General features: G+C 35.0%; 1 protein-coding gene across 1 annotated transcript in view; it reads left to right on the forward strand.

Moving 5' to 3' along the window:
* The window catches only part of LOC140171291 (uncharacterized), a 78,227-nt gene that overhangs the window by 50,827 nt on the left and 10,050 nt on the right, over window positions 1-17,350 (forward strand). The window contains 5 exon segments of the mRNA XM_072194520.1: window positions 3,725-3,742; window positions 8,676-8,829; window positions 9,440-9,509; window positions 9,511-9,609; window positions 13,981-14,019. Coding sequence (XP_072050621.1) covers window positions 3,725-3,742; window positions 8,676-8,829; window positions 9,440-9,509; window positions 9,511-9,609; window positions 13,981-14,019 — 380 coding nt within the window.

A 17,350-nucleotide genomic window follows, 5' to 3' on the forward strand; every position in this document is an offset into this window, starting at 1 on the left:
TGTCGCATTATGTTTTTAGATGTCCGATGTCCCATTAAAACCTGAAACCCTCACATACGCACATGCACGCCATACACATACACACTACAGAATGAACGTAGGGGTGTGTATACATGTGCACATTTCTGCATGCACACACACCCACACCACACCCACATTTGCATGCTTGTGGATGTTGCTAACCTGATTAATAAATGTATTTATTTCATTCCATGTAATTTTTCAACTGTCAAAACATGTTAAGTGCCACCCAATACTCAACTTTAGGGTTTCTTTCGGATGACAATTTGTACCAGAATTCCTTCCCAGAATGCAATATGCCTGTTACCTTGTGGGAAGGAATTTAGATACAAATCGACATCCGGTAGAAACCCTAAAGGTGCGTATTAATTCCATTTTAGTTTTTCGAGTGACTTGTTATTGGTTAATATTTGGCCTGAAATGTGCCCCATCTGTCCATTAGAATCACTTGTACTGCTTATTAGTAGAGATCCCATTATATCAACAGACTTGCATTAAAAATATTTACAGATTTTCACATCCAAAATGTGTCACAAAGACCAAATTTGACCTCAATATTGCTTGGCGCAAATGTTTGAGTTAAATTAAGTAATCAGACAGCAAAAATCAAACTTTATTCCAGTTTGTAATCCATCATTGTTAATCCTTGTAAAACAATTGATGTAATTCTAGTGGCACCTTGTAGCTATGTGGTCCAACAACCTGATTAATTGTTAATTTACCAGGGTTGTAAAAGGAAATCCTGCAACTACCATGCAGTGTTATATAGGCTTGATTGTGGCTTGACCTATTTTATCTGCAATAATTTGCCTGTCCAAATCCAGGGGGGTACTCAGGTTAATTTTGGGTAGGGCATGTATCAGAGAATCATGTGGACCCTACAATTTTATAAGAAAATTTGACCCATTTTTTATAAATATGACCCAGGTATTTGGCCAAATTTAACACAATTTCAAAAATGAGTTTGGTGTAATTAGGGTGTAGACCCTATCGAATACTATGCCACTTGTCCTCATTTAGATAAAATTCTGCCCTCCGTAAGGTACCACAGGGCAATTTGCATGATAATACTATAAAATAGTTGATAGGTATGAATGGCTGTGGAATTGAACTAGAGACCTGTCCTCTGTCACTTAGAACTTAGAACCAACATGTCAGCCATTTCAATTGTATACCGCTATGTTGAGTTTATTCAATTGGTTCTATTAGTAAACGTTCATCTAGGCCTGCTAAGAATACGCGATTTTGGAGGCCAAAAAACGCACCCCGATTTACCAAAAAACGCAAAAATCCGCGATTTGGAGAGTTCCTAGGCCTAACATCAAGTGCTACCATCATTAAAAAAAATTTGAAAAAAAATATTAAAAAAAAAAATAAAGAAAATAAAAAAATAAAAATTATGTTAAAAAAAAAAAATTTTATGGATTTAGAGAGTCCCTTGACCTAGAGTGAAGTACTGCAATCATTTGTGGTTGATTTTAAAAAAATTGGAAAAAAGATACAAAAAAATTACAAGTTTGTATCCAAATGGGACCGATTTGTAACTTGTGTTCACTGCATAGTCTATTGAAGATATAAAAAATGCATTGGTTTTGTACACAAGTCTGTATCTTAGATAGCTTTTGAAGTGAACACAAGTTACAAATTGGTCCCATTTGGATACAAACTTGTAATTTTTTGTATCTTTTTTCCAATTTTTTTTTTTTTTTTTGTAATTTTTTTTTAATGATGGTAGCACTAGATGTTAGGTCCAGGGACCCTCCAAATCCGCGGAAAAAAAAATCGCTAAAAAAAAAATAATTTTTTTTTTTATAATTTTTTCAAAATGTCAAAAATAATTGGAGCCAAAATACGCAAATTATGGCGCAAATAACGCAATTGCGTATTCTTAGCAGCCCTACGCTCATCAAATGAGCCATTTTAAGTTCCAAAATTAATCAAGAAGAGGGGCCATAATTGTTATATCAAAGAGCCGAAAATGAGATCCAATTGTGGCACAACCTGTATGGTCATTTGTTCAGAGTACCCTCCCCCTCCAATACTATACATGTGAAATAAGGTCCCAGTCATAAATCATGCATAATATGGACTTGCATGTTGTTCTTTTAATAGACTGACCTACATAATACCAGTATTTCAACACATGTTTAACAAGAACAAGTCAGTGACTGCATTTTAACACATTGGTAATTTGTGCTAGTAATTGGCCTATTTGTCCTAATTAATATAACAGGCTATTCCAGTTGGAATTCATACACCCCCTGTCTGTGGAAAACACATCCTAAATTTTCCACACAGGTGTTAATTTAAAATGGGGTTACCTAAATGGGTGATTCCATTTGAAATGCACACCCCCTGTGTGGGATATTAAGGTCACACCTTCCATAGAGGGTGTATGAATTTCAAGTGGAATAGCTTGATAATAGCAATACCATATGCATGGAGTGTACACACACATTGCAAGTGAATTCGTGGATGAAGGAAATAATCAACTGAAACTGAGAGTGAACATGGACTTTACACACAGTGATAAATGATAAAAACATTTTTATCCTTTACTGAAATAGGCCTATATTAATCATTTTCAGTGTAATTGACCTTATTGTCCTATATTTGCCTGATAATGTCCAAGGATTATGTTTACCTGATATTCCATACTGTGGATCAAAGTGCTTTTACAGATATCTGATGCATTCATATGGCCCTTGGTAAAAAAAACCCATTACAGTTCTGGTGATTTATTAGACGAGTCAAAGGGGAGGAGCATGATCTCAAAGGGGAGGAGCGTGACCTATCAGTGTTTATGCTCAAATATTGAGAGTAAAAATGGCACTCAAGAAGAAAGGTATGGGTTCTATAATAGGTTTCCAAAGGCGTGACATAATGTGCATTGGCCAAGGAAGATTTGAAACATTAAGGGGGCTGACCAAATAAAACATATTGGTGACCCATCCTGGGGGTGCCCAGGAATTTTTTTGCGAAAAGTAGGTCAAAAACACCCAATTTCCCTGGTGTCACATTTTTTTGCTTCATCTGGAATTATTGTAGGGGCTGAGCCAAAATTATTGAGCTTAGCCCCTGTAAGTCCCCCCTCCCCCGGTTCTTAAGCCTATGATGAGTGCCACTTCTGCTCCATGTCCATGATTCTTCTGAGGAGGAAGGGAAAACTTATTTTCAGCCTTATACTCTTGAGAACCATAAGAAATATGGAAATATAATTATACAATAATTGGCTTCCTGGGTTTATTTCTGTGAATAAGAAATACACTGCAGTTTTTAGTTTAAAATGGTTAAACTGGAAAAAATATGGCTCTGCCACCCCACTCGCCTAAGTTATCAAGATTGCTCTTCTGTTCATATCACTATAAGAGCTCCAGAATACTTAATAATAGGATTTCTAGCCCTGCATATTGAAACCGCTTTTCTTATTCTGAAACCACAGCTACCTCATTCTTGAAAAAAATCCTGGCACTGCTACAGAGCTTGAAGCCAGACATGAAGCACCTTGACTTGTTAAGTGAATTTGTGGATCAGCCTGCTTTAATAACATCATTACATGCATCATATTTCATTCAAGTTTACCAGATTCATAAATTATTTTGCTTAAATGTGCCATATAATGTTATAATTTGCTTCAAAACAGCTATAATCATACCCTTTTTGTTCTGCCGATCATTTTTTCTTTGCTGCTTGCCCACTTCAGGACGTTGATGAACAGCAGGTAACAGTGTATTGTCAATTTTTTTTTTCATTTTGATGTGTCTATTTATAAGAGTGGTGTTGTTCGCATGTGGTTGGTTTGTTTGGTTTTTGGGTGCAACATTAGAATTTGGTATAACTATCCAGTCATATGCCTTCTGATTATTTGGAGAACGGTGCATACTCAAGGAATAAAGGGCATCTTGTGGGTGACGTACCAGATTCTAAAGTTATGCCGTTTTTGCATTTTTACATATTTCCTTCAAAAATGAGCATGAACATGTTACATGATGTAGTACCGTAAAAACTCGATAGTTTATACATGTAGCATATGTGCTTACTAACGAGCGCTTTTGAAAACATGAAATTGTACCAAAGTCCAGCACTTTACCAACTGAGCTAATGGGGTTGACACACACATTTGCAGGTTTACTTGTTCGTATATAACTAAAAATGTATCGTTGATTTGCTCAAAACCTTTTACACTTTTGTGGATGGGGCATTTTATGTTTGCATGTTTTAAAAGCGCTCGATAGTAAGCCCATATGCAGCTATCGAGTTTTTACGGTATAGTAATGGTATTTATAAATTCACTAAATCTTTTTGCATACTGCAGAATAGCAGATTATTTTAAATGGCTCCTATATAACCTGGGGTCCATTTCATTAAACTTTAAAAGCTTTGTAAGTCTTGATATCGTTCATAACTTACGATGAGTCAATAAGTTCCATTTCACTAAACTCATTCACGCACGATACACTTAATAAATAATAGGAATTTACAAGGATCCTTCGTAAAGTTATGTCTAGTATTGGATATTCGAAACTTTACAAATGGTTACATTAGTTATGAAGGGTTAAAAGTTGAGTGAAATGGCCCCCTGTGTATTATGTGCAATATGACAGTGCCCTCTATAGTCATTACAATTTAATTGGGACATATATTATAATTATCGTGTACTCGCCACTCTGCAGAAATCAGGACAATTTTTAAATTAAAAACCATGCAGTAATCAGTTTTGAGTAAAGCTTTATTTTTAATCAAATGTTTCAAAAATATTTAGAAGTCATATCGAAATTGAACTAATCCTCTGACCAATCAGGACTTGAACCATTGACCCTTGGATTTCTAGCTTTAGATGTCATATCATCCAGACCAACAAATTAGTTTTTATTATACATACCTTTTTGCCCACAAATATATAGCGTGTTAGGAAGAAGAATAGGCGTGTTTTATGCTATCAACACCACAAAACCAAATACATCATGAACATGTCATTTTACTTTCAAAACAGTGTAGAATTACCAGAATCAATGCTATTTATTTACTTTTTGTGACATTTTAGACGTAATGTAGTGTTAAATTACTTTTTCCTAGTAAGCCTATGGAATGTTTATTCCTGTCATATAAAATTGAACTCATATTTTTGTAAGTCATCGTCATCATTAATATTAAAACTGAGTAGTGATGTCCTAATTTTTCAAAAGGTAATATCAATTTCATTGACTAGCCTCTCTGTCTCAAAGTAGAACTATCTGGGTTGATGGGTTTGTACAGTTATAAATATTGTAATTTTTACTACGCTGAACAATCAATCAATCAATAAGGGATCAATAAGGGATCAATTAGCTGATAAATCAATTGATCAATCAATCAGTCAATCAAATAATCAGTCAATCAAATAATCAGTCAATCAAATCAAGCATATAATAATCACTCAGTGGCACAATGGATAGCCTTGAGAACATAATTATTTGTGCTATTCCACATGAAATCCATACACCCCCTATGGAAGACATGACCTTAATCTCACACACAGGGGGTGTAGATTTCAAATGGGGTTACCTAAATGGGTAACTCCATTTGAAATCTACACCCCCTGCTAAACTGGGTGTGGGAGATTAAGGTCATGTCTTCCTTAAGGGGTGTATAGATTTCAACTGCAATATCCCATTAGGTATGCTGTGTAGACCAAATTATGATCCCCTGATTGGGTAATTGACGCAGCGTCACATTAGGTGGTTTGTCGCTTCGCATGCCTGGCGTATCGTATGCCTCGATTCATTTTCGCCAGCCCATTCGGGCTGGTACCTGTTTCAGGTTTGGGGTCAGTTTACTCAAGAGATTATATTTTAGTGGTATTGGAATGATTTTTTTTTTTTACTTTTTGTGGTTAAATTTTTTTTTAAATATTTTATTTTGTTTTTTTAGTAAAAGTAAGTATGTTTTGCAGTTTCAACGAACTAAAACGAGTGAGTATTACCAAAGTTATGTTTGAACTAATTAATTATGACTTTAAAAGTTTAAAGGCCTAAATGTAACAATAATAGTTAATATATATAGCATCATATGGTCAGCAGAAGAAAATCTGACATCACCTATGATGTCATATCAGTGTCCTTGACCGGGGTCCTTACTCCTTGACCACTGAACAGCGTGATATCATGTTGATAACAGATCTATAGAATCAAAATCTTCATCATATCCCGGATCATATCACAGATTCTCAACAATCTGTGATCATATGGACCATATTGATGTGAAAGTAGTTATCTATCATATCCTGTGTCGCTTTATGGATAAAAATGACTCAAAATGTTATTGATGAAATGGTTGCTATCATAAACATCAGTTTTGTCTTTTCAACGGGAAAAATCCGATGCAAAATAAAGTTTTTAGGGCCTAGCTATAATATGGGCATAATTTATGCATATAGTATTGAACAATGTACCCCATTTGACATGCACTTATAGATAAATAAATTGTCTTACTTTATTAATTTAATAACTTCTTTATTATAAATAAAATGACACATAACTATTTGATTCATAAAATTACATTCAACAAAATGATTGAAGAGAAAACACACAAGGCACTAGGCAGACTGTTATAGAATGGAGTATGTAAGATGCCATGTCCATAGCTTCGCAGGAGTTTCCGACTAGCAATCAACATGATCAGCACATTCAGAAAAACACAGTTTAAGAGTGAAGATTGTAGTGAGTAACCAGTCCTTTATAAATGTGCTGGCCACTATCTATTATAATATAGTAGGCTTAAACTATACATTGCGAATTAATTAAGTTATTTTAAAATAAAATGTACATGTAAGTTAACTCAAACCGGCAGTGTATATATCGAAAGCAGTGAAATCGGACATTCCTAAGCGAAGATATTGAGTTCGTAAGTTCTGGTATTACAAAATTGGAAATTGAGATATCGTGGGTAAAAAGCTGAAAAGACAAAAAAAACCAACGACAACAACAACAACAACAACAACAAAACAAACAGACCAGAACAATTTGGAGTACATGTAATGAATTAAAAGAGTTGACATGAGATTAGGAATTAATGTTTTCTGCTGTTTCAGTGTGCATGTTCTCATCGTTGATGGTTTGGTGGACTGTCATGTAGATGTAAGCGTGATCCTAAAAATGCCTTTCACATTGACCAAAACTAATTACAAGACCTCTTCTACATTGAGGCTGGCTTTCCCTTTTAAAGGGAATTTTTATTTACAGGATAATCATGATATATGCGCAGATCGACAGCCTTTAGGTAGGCCCTATATGATAATAAGTTTGCATAATTTTTGTTCAAGTTCTATAATCATTAATATTGTCAGTACATTTTTTCAACATCAGTATTAATCATGATGTAAAAATGACAACATGTAATGTTTACTTTAACAACTTGCATCGTTATGTATTCCTGACTAACCTTTTCAATAGTAGTAGATTGCCGTAGACATTACCAATAAATATTCAATTTGAATGTTCATTTTGATTCAGTTCATGGATAGTTATGTCAAACCACTTCCTGTCCTGTTAACAGTTGTTTCAAATCCTGTTTGAATACAAGTCACAGAGATAAACTATAACTATATATGGCAAGTAGTGGTTTGAACTATACATACCATTGCTGAAGGTGTGCTTCTTGTTAAATTAACATATTTCTCATTTGAAAGTAATTTATTTTGGTTTTTTGAATGAATTTCATGACAATTGATTAAGTATTAAAGCCATAATGTTAGATCTTTTAAATGAATGTTGTTAATTTTCAAACCTTTTTTTTGGCTTTCTATTTGGCTTTCATGTTTACACATGTCCCAACTGACACGCAGTTGGAAGCAGCCAAGTGTGTTTCATTTATAGGACAACCAAGCAATTTTGAATTAATGTCATCATTATGACATTTTGTCTCCCATACAGCTCCATATTTTAAAGTAACCAAGAAAGTAGTGGTTTTCTGTCATTTATTTCATCATAAAATGGACAGAAATTCTAACTGATGGTTGTTACTAATTTATTATTCCATTATTATTTATTAAAAATTATGGCGTTAATGAATTACGGTTTAAGACTGTGACTGTATTCCCGTAAAGATTCTTGTGTGATAGGAAGATACGATATTGTTTGGGTTTGTTTTACCTAGTGATGAACTACAGAGTAAGTCCCCTTGTAATGTCCTTCATGATGAGGGTGACATTTTTTATGGTAATATGTGACACGATCTGGTTCATGGAGACCGAAGCGCAAATTTGATACTGAGCTAATGGCAAAAATATGGAGTAAAAAACATTAAAATTACAAAAGAAAATAGACATCACAAAACTGCATAACTTTAGAACCATGTATGCTAGAACTTTGGTGTTTGGGTATATCATGGCTTAAATTTTGTATGAGATAATAATTTATAATAACTCAATTATCAAAAATGCCTCCTTTGGCCTCCATGGACCGGATCATGTCACATATGTGATTTACCGGTATGAAAAAAAAACCATCTAATTTCCACATACATGAATTTGTTTTGCAGTTATGAAAGGTAAGAGCATTGCCATCAGTATCAAAGGAGGACACTACAGAAAGTATTTGTGCAAATTTCAATCATGTTTTCCAGTACAATACTTTGTTTTAACCAATACATTCATATTTATTTTTCTCTAAATCAAGGAAAGAGAAGAATTGGAAAGAAGAGGCAGAGATGCGAAACGAATAGAAGAGGAGAGGCAAAGAGCAGAGGAGATCTACCAGAAGTTGAAACAAGAAGAGGTGGAGATGGAAGAGAACAATAGAGTCCAGATAGAAAACATCTGGAATGTACAATGTAAGGAATAGGTTGAAATGGGCTATTCCATTTAAAATCCACACTACCCCAGTGGAAGATTTAGCTAAAGTCTTCCACAGGGGGAGTATCGAGTTTTGAATGGAATAGACAATTGGGTAACTTCCATTTGAAATACTCACTCCAGTTGTGGAAGATGTAGGTAAAGCCATAATACAGGGGAGTATGAGTTTCAAAATGATTAACCTTGAGCAATTACATTTGAAAAACATACTCCCTGTGTGAAAGATATTTCCAAAATCTTCCACAGGGGTAGTGTGGATTTAAAATGGAATAGCCCAATTAGAATACTGTAAAGAATGCAATATTCAAAAGTTTTGGGTTTGACATGGATTCAAGAAATTTTTGTGCTCAAAAATATGCTCACAACATTATTGCTTATATTATGAAACAATATTCATCATGTACCGTATGTGATATACTAAGAGCCAGAGGAGTGCGTACTCAGTGGAGAACACTTTTCAATACAGAATAAAGTGTGACCTTCATACAACATCATTGAAAAGCGTGTTCCAACAATTATATACTCCTCTGTGTACATGTACCATGGAATATTTATTCACCAGTTTCTTATAATTCTTTCCATTTTTAGTGCGTAGATCCAAGGTTGCTGACAAGTCTAAGAGAGAAAGAGCTAGGTGGGCACGCAAAGAGATCCGTCGCTCGTCTTAGTGGCTTCTTTGATAACCTCAATATTGAAGAAATGATGAAAAGCAAGACTATAATTCCGCCCTCTAACAACGAACCACCTCCCGCATTCAAGTAAGTTGAATTTAATCTGCAGTGATAATGTAAGCAAGTTTCATCCTTATTTAATTCCAAGTTCAAGATGGCTGCCAAAATGTAGCAGACTTTTGTGTAGCATATTCCAATATAGATAAACAACAATATCAAGTAAGTTCAATGCCTCAAAATTCAGTTTTCAAGGGCACTCATTTCATTTTTAAGGCAGTGAGAAGAGGGCACAAAGGCCACTATATACCGAAGAATGCTTTGAAATTGAGGATGCCAAGTCTAAGGGTAAGAGAGATAGCCTTTGTGGCCTTACTGAATTTTGAGGTCTGCCCAGTTTATTTGTCAGTGTATGGAAATTCAGCAACATAATATTGTAGATTATGATTCTTGCAGACAACAACTGATTCACATATTCTACCCAGTTTTCTGGCATCTCTTTTAACATTGTCTCCTTCTCTATTTCTTTCTCTCATAACAGCTCAAATCAAAGGCAAGTGGAATTTTCATTTTGAAACAACACCATTATGCATTCCAGTTTCATGATTTAGTATTTGATTTATTTTAACAAATTAACTCACTCATAATTAACTCCACAGAGTAACTCTAGTTTCCAAGATTTCATGGTGTGATTTAGTTGTCATGGAGACCAAAATGTACCTCCATTTTTGTTCAGTACAGGTCAAAATCAAGTATTGGTCGCTCTATGTGATGAGCTCCAGTTGTTCATTCCTTGATCTAACTCATCCTCATTTAACACATTTGTCCATTTTAAAATTGAACATATGTGACAAATAACTGAATTTTTCTAATAAAACATTTTGTTGCACTTTCCGGAAAGATGCAAGAATGCCATAAGTGACAAGGAAATACAAACACCATTCTTGCTGTCTGCCGATGATGTGCACATCCCTGACATAAATTTTGAATTCAAGAAGCTCCTTCCATTAAAATGTGGCCAATATGTATCCATTGAAATGTTGCCATTTGTGGGGATATTTTGACATTTGGAGGGAAAGTTTGCATCCCAAAATAAAGCAATACATACAAAATTGTGGGAAATATTGTCCCGTTGTTGGAAATTTGGCTTATTTCCAAGAATATCTTTTTTAGGCCTGGTCACTTGCACCTAACATTCAATCAGAGGTCATGTAGTGTTGAGTGCAGTGGCATTGTTTTTTTCCTCCTAATCCATAGCAAGCATGCAATGCACAGTTTACACTTCATTTCAGTATGTCTAACTTACAGAGCAGGTCAAAATGATGTGCTGAAAGTCATAGAGGTCAATTATGTGAAGTAGTCACCTGCATAGTCAAGGGAGAAACACTAAGGCTTCATTTCTGTAGACCTTATGTATGTGAAGATAAGGGAGAAATCTGCCATATTGGACTGTTTTGCATGGGGATTAAAAAAGGTGTAATTTCAGCATTTTTGGGCCTAATTAAAACAATATGTGACATGATCTGATCCTACCTATCCAAGAGATCCAAATTTAACAACTGAGTTTATTAACCACATCATCAACTTACATACTGTACTATTGCTGAAATCCTATTGTAAATGTAAACCTGTGACGAGAGCGTTTTTTACTATGTACTTCACAGTATCCTCAGTATTAAACACACTTCTGAAAAGACTTCTTGGGAAAGACTAAATCTTGCTCATTAAACACACTTGTCTCTGATGGGCTGCTGATGCGATCTGCTGTTGTCGAGTCACTGAACTGCATGACATGCGCATTGTTATAGTGTGTAGTAATGCAGTGATAAGTGACAGAGGAGAGCATTATGAGTGTGCTTAATTTGTGAAAGGAATTAAACCAAACATTTAACCATACATAGCATTCTTGGTTGCCAGGTGATAGGCTTGATTTATTGCATATTTTTGTATTTATATTTTATTACTTTTTGCTCCCTATTTTCCTATATCTCAATCATTACTTTACGATTGTTGCCTTTGCAATTACATGGATCTTTACTCTTGTCCCCTAAATATAAGTTTTATTCCATATTCATACATGTTATAAATATTGAGGGTGCTAGGGAAATGGTCAGGTTGCTGTGCACTGCCTTTGGCCTGGTGATTGGATCATATCACATTGGACCATTCCAGTTGAAATCTATGCACCTGTTATGGAAGAGGTGACCTTAATCTTCCACACAGGGAGTGTGAATTTTAAATGGGGTTACCTGAATGGGTGACTCCACTTGAAAGCTACACCCCATGTGTGGGAGACTTAGGTTATGTTTTCCGTATAGAGAGTGTATGGATTTCAAATGAACTGGCCCATTATATATTGGATGCAGTCAAGTAAAATTTTCTAGAATTGATTTTAAATGCAGTTTTCAGCATATTATCATAGCCTATTAATGGCGCAAGATCATTGAGAGCTGGGTTGTGCTAATTATATCCCTGAGACGTGGGATGTGAAACTGACATCAGATTATGAGATTCCTTTGTTTGACTCAGCAGCCATTCATTGTGAATATAAAAGTTAACTTTCATGTTCAGAGAAGTTGAGTTTCCTTGATATCTGCTTACAGAGGTGTCATTATATGTGACAAGATCTGGTCCATGGAAGCCATAGGTGGCGAATTTGAAATTGAGATAAAGGCAAAAATTTGGAGTAAAAAAACTATAAATTAAATAGGAAAATAGACATCACAAAACTTCATAACTTTAGAAGCAAGTATGCTAGACCTTGAATGTTTTCAGTATGTGATATCCTCATGTTTGTATAAGGTAGTAATTATGGTAACACACTTTCCAAAAATGCCTTCTTTGGACTTATTGGACCAGATCATGTCACATATTGTTGGGTTTACATATCATTTTCTCATGTCGCGTCATCCTGGAGATAATTATCACAACTTCTCACATATTTAGTTGGTGCATGGGGTCAATATGCAAACATTGTAAAATGTTAATTCTCTCATTTAATTTATTGGTAATTCTAGAAAAGTGTACACCATAACTGGATGATCATTGCTTAACATAAAACATTTTGCATCCAATTAACAGCTTGCCTGTCTCTAAATTAATGTTGCTTTAAGATTTACTATTTCAGGAGATGTTGATTGGTGAATGCCATGGAGTCTGGTGATTTATGATCATATCTATTGCATGGATTGAATATCTTGCTAAAAGAACTGCCAAAAACTAACCAAATTAATTCATATTTACTAGCTGGTTTGGAGTTTCCAAGAGGATATCATACCCATCATAACCATGGACTGTTAACACATAGAGTAAGCTTTAATGCTCATTTTATTTGTAGGGAAGGTGATTTCGACGCTTCAGAACGATATCTGGACAGATCAATCAGCGGCCTGTACATGGACAGGTCAGTCAGTGTGTTGCATCTTGCACAGTGTATGCCTGCCTGATGAATCTTGAAAAATATTTCAATTAAAAATTTTTAGGAATAAATTGTTGTCTTGCTGACATATAATATTTTTTTTAAAAGGATGAAATTTACAATCACGCAACTGGTACCACATTTTGCTTAATTGCATTTCAAACATGGCCAAGTATGTTGTCTAATTGAATTCATTGGGTTTTTTTTACAGAATTTAAGTGAACACTATAACAATATGTATGATCATTGCGTAACTTAAGAAATTTTGCATTCATTTAACATACATGTTAGTTTACTAATCAAAGTAACCTCTTTTATGTGGTGGATGCCTGCGTAACTGCATGGGTAACTAAGTGAGATCCAGAGGTTCCGAGAATATGCTTTATATGTGACCATATATCCAGAGCAGAACCAGGTAAAATGATACCCTATCTGAGACCATATCAAAGATACCCTAAGGGGACAAAAAAAACCCTGTTCTGCAGGCCTGACCCACCCAGAATTTTAGAGAATTTTTTTTTAATTCTGCAAGAATCATGTAAAATCAGCCGTTTTGGGGCCAAATTTATAAATTTTGGTTGAACATTTTTAGAAAATATGTTTTGTCAGATTTGTATCAACTGACCTTACTAGAAAGGTGCGTCCACCTGTAGAAGGGTGGTTATATTTCTTCACCTAATTAGGACTTATATTATTGCCTATGTAATCTATTGCAATTCCTGGGACCACAATTTGTCTTGCCTTTTTGGTGTTTTATCAAGCTTGATTACAGGACCACAGTATTCCAAAAATCACTTGCACTCCTTCCAGGGTTGGATGTAAGAACACATTTGAGTGTGACTTTTGGTTGATGATTGATGCAGATAATTTTTGCTATTGTGATATCCAATTGCATGGAAGAGAAATGCCCAAGACTAACTTTACTAACTCATATTTGCTAGCTGGTTTGCAGTTTCCAGGATGATATCATCAAAAATGGAAAACATTACATGTGTAACTCAAACAGCAAGTTGTAAATAACATAATGTTCATTTTATTTCTAGGGAAGGCGAGTCGTTCGATTTGGACGAATTTATGGACAGGTCAGTGAGCTAGTCTGAATGTTGCACTGCACATGTATGCCTGCCTGATACCGACATCAAACAAACTGGTTGAGGGGAGCCAATCAAGGAGAGCCCACGCCCATATATTACTATCTTCATCTCTTGTCTTTCTTCTCTCCTCTTCATCATATCTCTTTCTCTCTAATCCTCTCTGTATGTGTCCAGTCTTTTCAGACCTCTTTCTCTGTCTCTGTCTATCTTTCCGCTCTCATTCTTCGTCTCCTTCTTCCATTTCATCCAGCTGCATCATTCTTGTCTTTTTCTTTGTCTTCCTTCAAGTTTTCCTTTTCCCTTTCTTTCTTTCTTACTTTTTCTTTCTTTCGTTTTTCTTTCTTTTTTTTTTCTTTTTTTTTTTTCTTTCTTTCTTTCGTTTGTTTGTTCGTTTGTTTTTCTTTCTTTCTCTCTCTCTCTCGTTCTTCCTTTCTTTCTTTCTTTCTTTCTTTCTCTCTGTCTTTCTTCCTCTTCTTTTTTATCTTGTATTAGCTCTGATTTGCTCCCTTTTCTGCTAAAAAAATCTTGATGACTAGTTACAGCCATACTAACATGATTTTATTTTACTATCAGTTTCATTTTCAAGTTTGTGTTATGTCTTCACATACATTTTATGACATTTTATTTTGCACAGAATATGAAAGAAAAAATTGCTAACTTTAATACTCATAATACTACCATTGTCATGCATTGGGAACATATTACATTGCAAGAAATTTGCCAAAATTGAGATAATTTCAAAATAAAGACACAAAATCATCTGTAATTCATTCTAGCTATACTCTATCCTTGCTGCAATATGAAATAAAATCATAATTTATAGTGTAAAGACACATGTCCTACATGGAAGTCACAGCCATAGCATTGATTTGAGTTCATATGCTATACTCATACTACATTGTATATCCCTTTCACCTTTTCCCAGAATTTACTAAAAAGTAAATCTTTTGCTTTTTGCAGGAATACATACACTGTAATGAAGCCTATAAAATCTTGCCAGATTGCAGCTTTTTTTCCGTGTTGTTCCTAAATATTTTTTTAAATATTGTGATTTATAGTAGGCCACACATAAACCACTGTAACACCATAATATACTGCTCCAAGAAAGTATCCTTACACTTGGAAAAATAATCACAATTTCAAAACCATATATTGGAGTAAATTTGTTTTTTTAATAGATGCACTATCTAATCCGGCACATTTTGACACCCCATTGAATCCAATGTGACTTCAAGAAGCAAAGTTACAAGCATTTGATTAGACAAAGGTCCAGTTTTAAAAGTGACACACTGGCCTATTCAAAACTCCACGGACTAGACATTTGGTTTGAGAGTGGTAAATGGCTAATTTGTTTGTGCCTTTAATTTAAAACAAAAGGAACAAAAGAAAACTGAAACAAAAGAGCTGACAAATAAAATGTAACTTATGAAAAGTACAGAGAAGTAAAAACTGAAATAAATACTGCTTTAAATAAAGTTTCATTGAAGAAACTGTGTAGTCTCTTTGTTGCGCTTGTTGGAATCTTTTTGCGCCAAGTATAGGCCAATCTACCAAAAAAACGTTGACAACGTAAAGAAATCAGCAAGTTTAAAAAACCCACCTCGGCTCACTTTTTGAAACTTGGTCCCATTTGTAAAAGGTACTGATTTAAACTTTATCATATTTATATAAATTTAAAACATTTCCAGAAGTGTTATGTATCTTTAATGTGCAGATGCGATATTAATTTGTAAGCTTTCTGGAACGACCTGAAAGGTTATTATCCTGTTGTAGCACGGTAAGCCAATATCCTATTGTGTTTTGTTTTATAATAATCATGATTAATGATTGAATTAAACAAATAACACGTAGGCTTGTAATCTTGTTGGAAACGCTGTGTTCTGTTGAAATAAAATAAAAACACTGATTTGCTGTTGGTGTTTAAAATGGGACCAAGTTTCAAAAAGTGAGCCGAGGTGGGTTTTTTAAACTTGCTGATTTCTTTTACGTTGTCAACGTTTTTTGGTAGATTTCTTTTCTTTTTATGAATGTAGCCAAGCAGCTCCAAGCTTGGAAAATCATCAGGTTAGGATGTGCTCCATAAAACAAATAAAACGAAAAATAGATGTTTGAAGTTGCAATTCTGGATTCATGACAATAAATAATTAAACAAAACTTTATCAGTCGTTTATTTTAAAACTTGCTTGTCACACGTGACTGTAATGTTAAGAGGCGTACACAATGATCAATATACATTTTAATATATTTTAATTATTCAAGGCAACGTAAATATGTAAAGAAAATGTAAATATGAACAACACACACCCAATGTTGACAATGCCAGAGAGACACAGAGAGTAAGTCCGATTTAGGCCTACTTCAAGTCGGAACTGGTAAATGCGCATTATATTTAAGCCTATACTACGAAGCGTCTAGATGCCCTTAGTAGGCAATATAATCGTGTTTTAATGTTTGTGGTTCTTTGTAGCCCTGCGGGTGACCTAGTTCGATATTCCTATTAGCGGCGGTTGTCGGCGATCTTTAAATGGTTTGTGGTTTTCATCAAGCCCTGCCCTCTATCGGGAGCTAATTTATAGTTTAAGCTTGTTGGATATCCATATTTCGTGGTTTCTGGTTCTTTGTAGCCATGTGGGGCAATCTAGTTGCATATCCAAATCTCGCTGTTTGTGGTTCTTTATAGCCCTGCGGGGCAATCTAGTTGGATATCAATATTGAGCTGCAGTTGTTGTTGATCTTTCGCGGTTTGTGGTCTTAATTTGATGGAATCCATATTTCGCGGTTTGTGGTTATTTATAATCTGGCTTGTTGGATATCCATATTTCGTGGCTTGTGGTTCTTTGAAGCCCTGTGGGGCAATAGTTGCATATCGAAATTCGCGGTTTGTGGTTCTTTATAGCCCTGCGGCAATCTAGTTGGATATCAATATTGAGCGGCAGTTGTTGTTGATCTTTCGCGGTTTGTGGTCTTAATTTGTTGGATATCCATATTTCGCGGTTTGTGGTTCTTTATAATCGATAGGCATGTGGGAAATCTGGTTGGATATCCAAATTGCGCGGTTTGTGGTTCTTTGTAGCCCTGCGGGGCAATCTAGTTGGATATCCCTATTAAGCGGCGGTTGTCGGCGATCTTTCATGATTTGTGATTTTAATTTCCTTATCAAGCCCTGCCCTCTATCGGGAGCTAATTTATAGTTTAAGCTTGTTGGATATCCATATTTAGTGGTGTGTGATTCTTTATAGCCCTGCAGGGCAATCTAGTATATATCCAAATTTCGCGGTTTGTGGTTCTTTATAGCCCTGTGGGGAAATCTAGTTGGATA

This window comes from Amphiura filiformis, chromosome 15, assembly GCF_039555335.1.
Source record: "Amphiura filiformis chromosome 15, Afil_fr2py, whole genome shotgun sequence".
NCBI lineage: Eukaryota > Metazoa > Echinodermata > Ophiuroidea > Amphilepidida > Amphiuridae > Amphiura > Amphiura filiformis.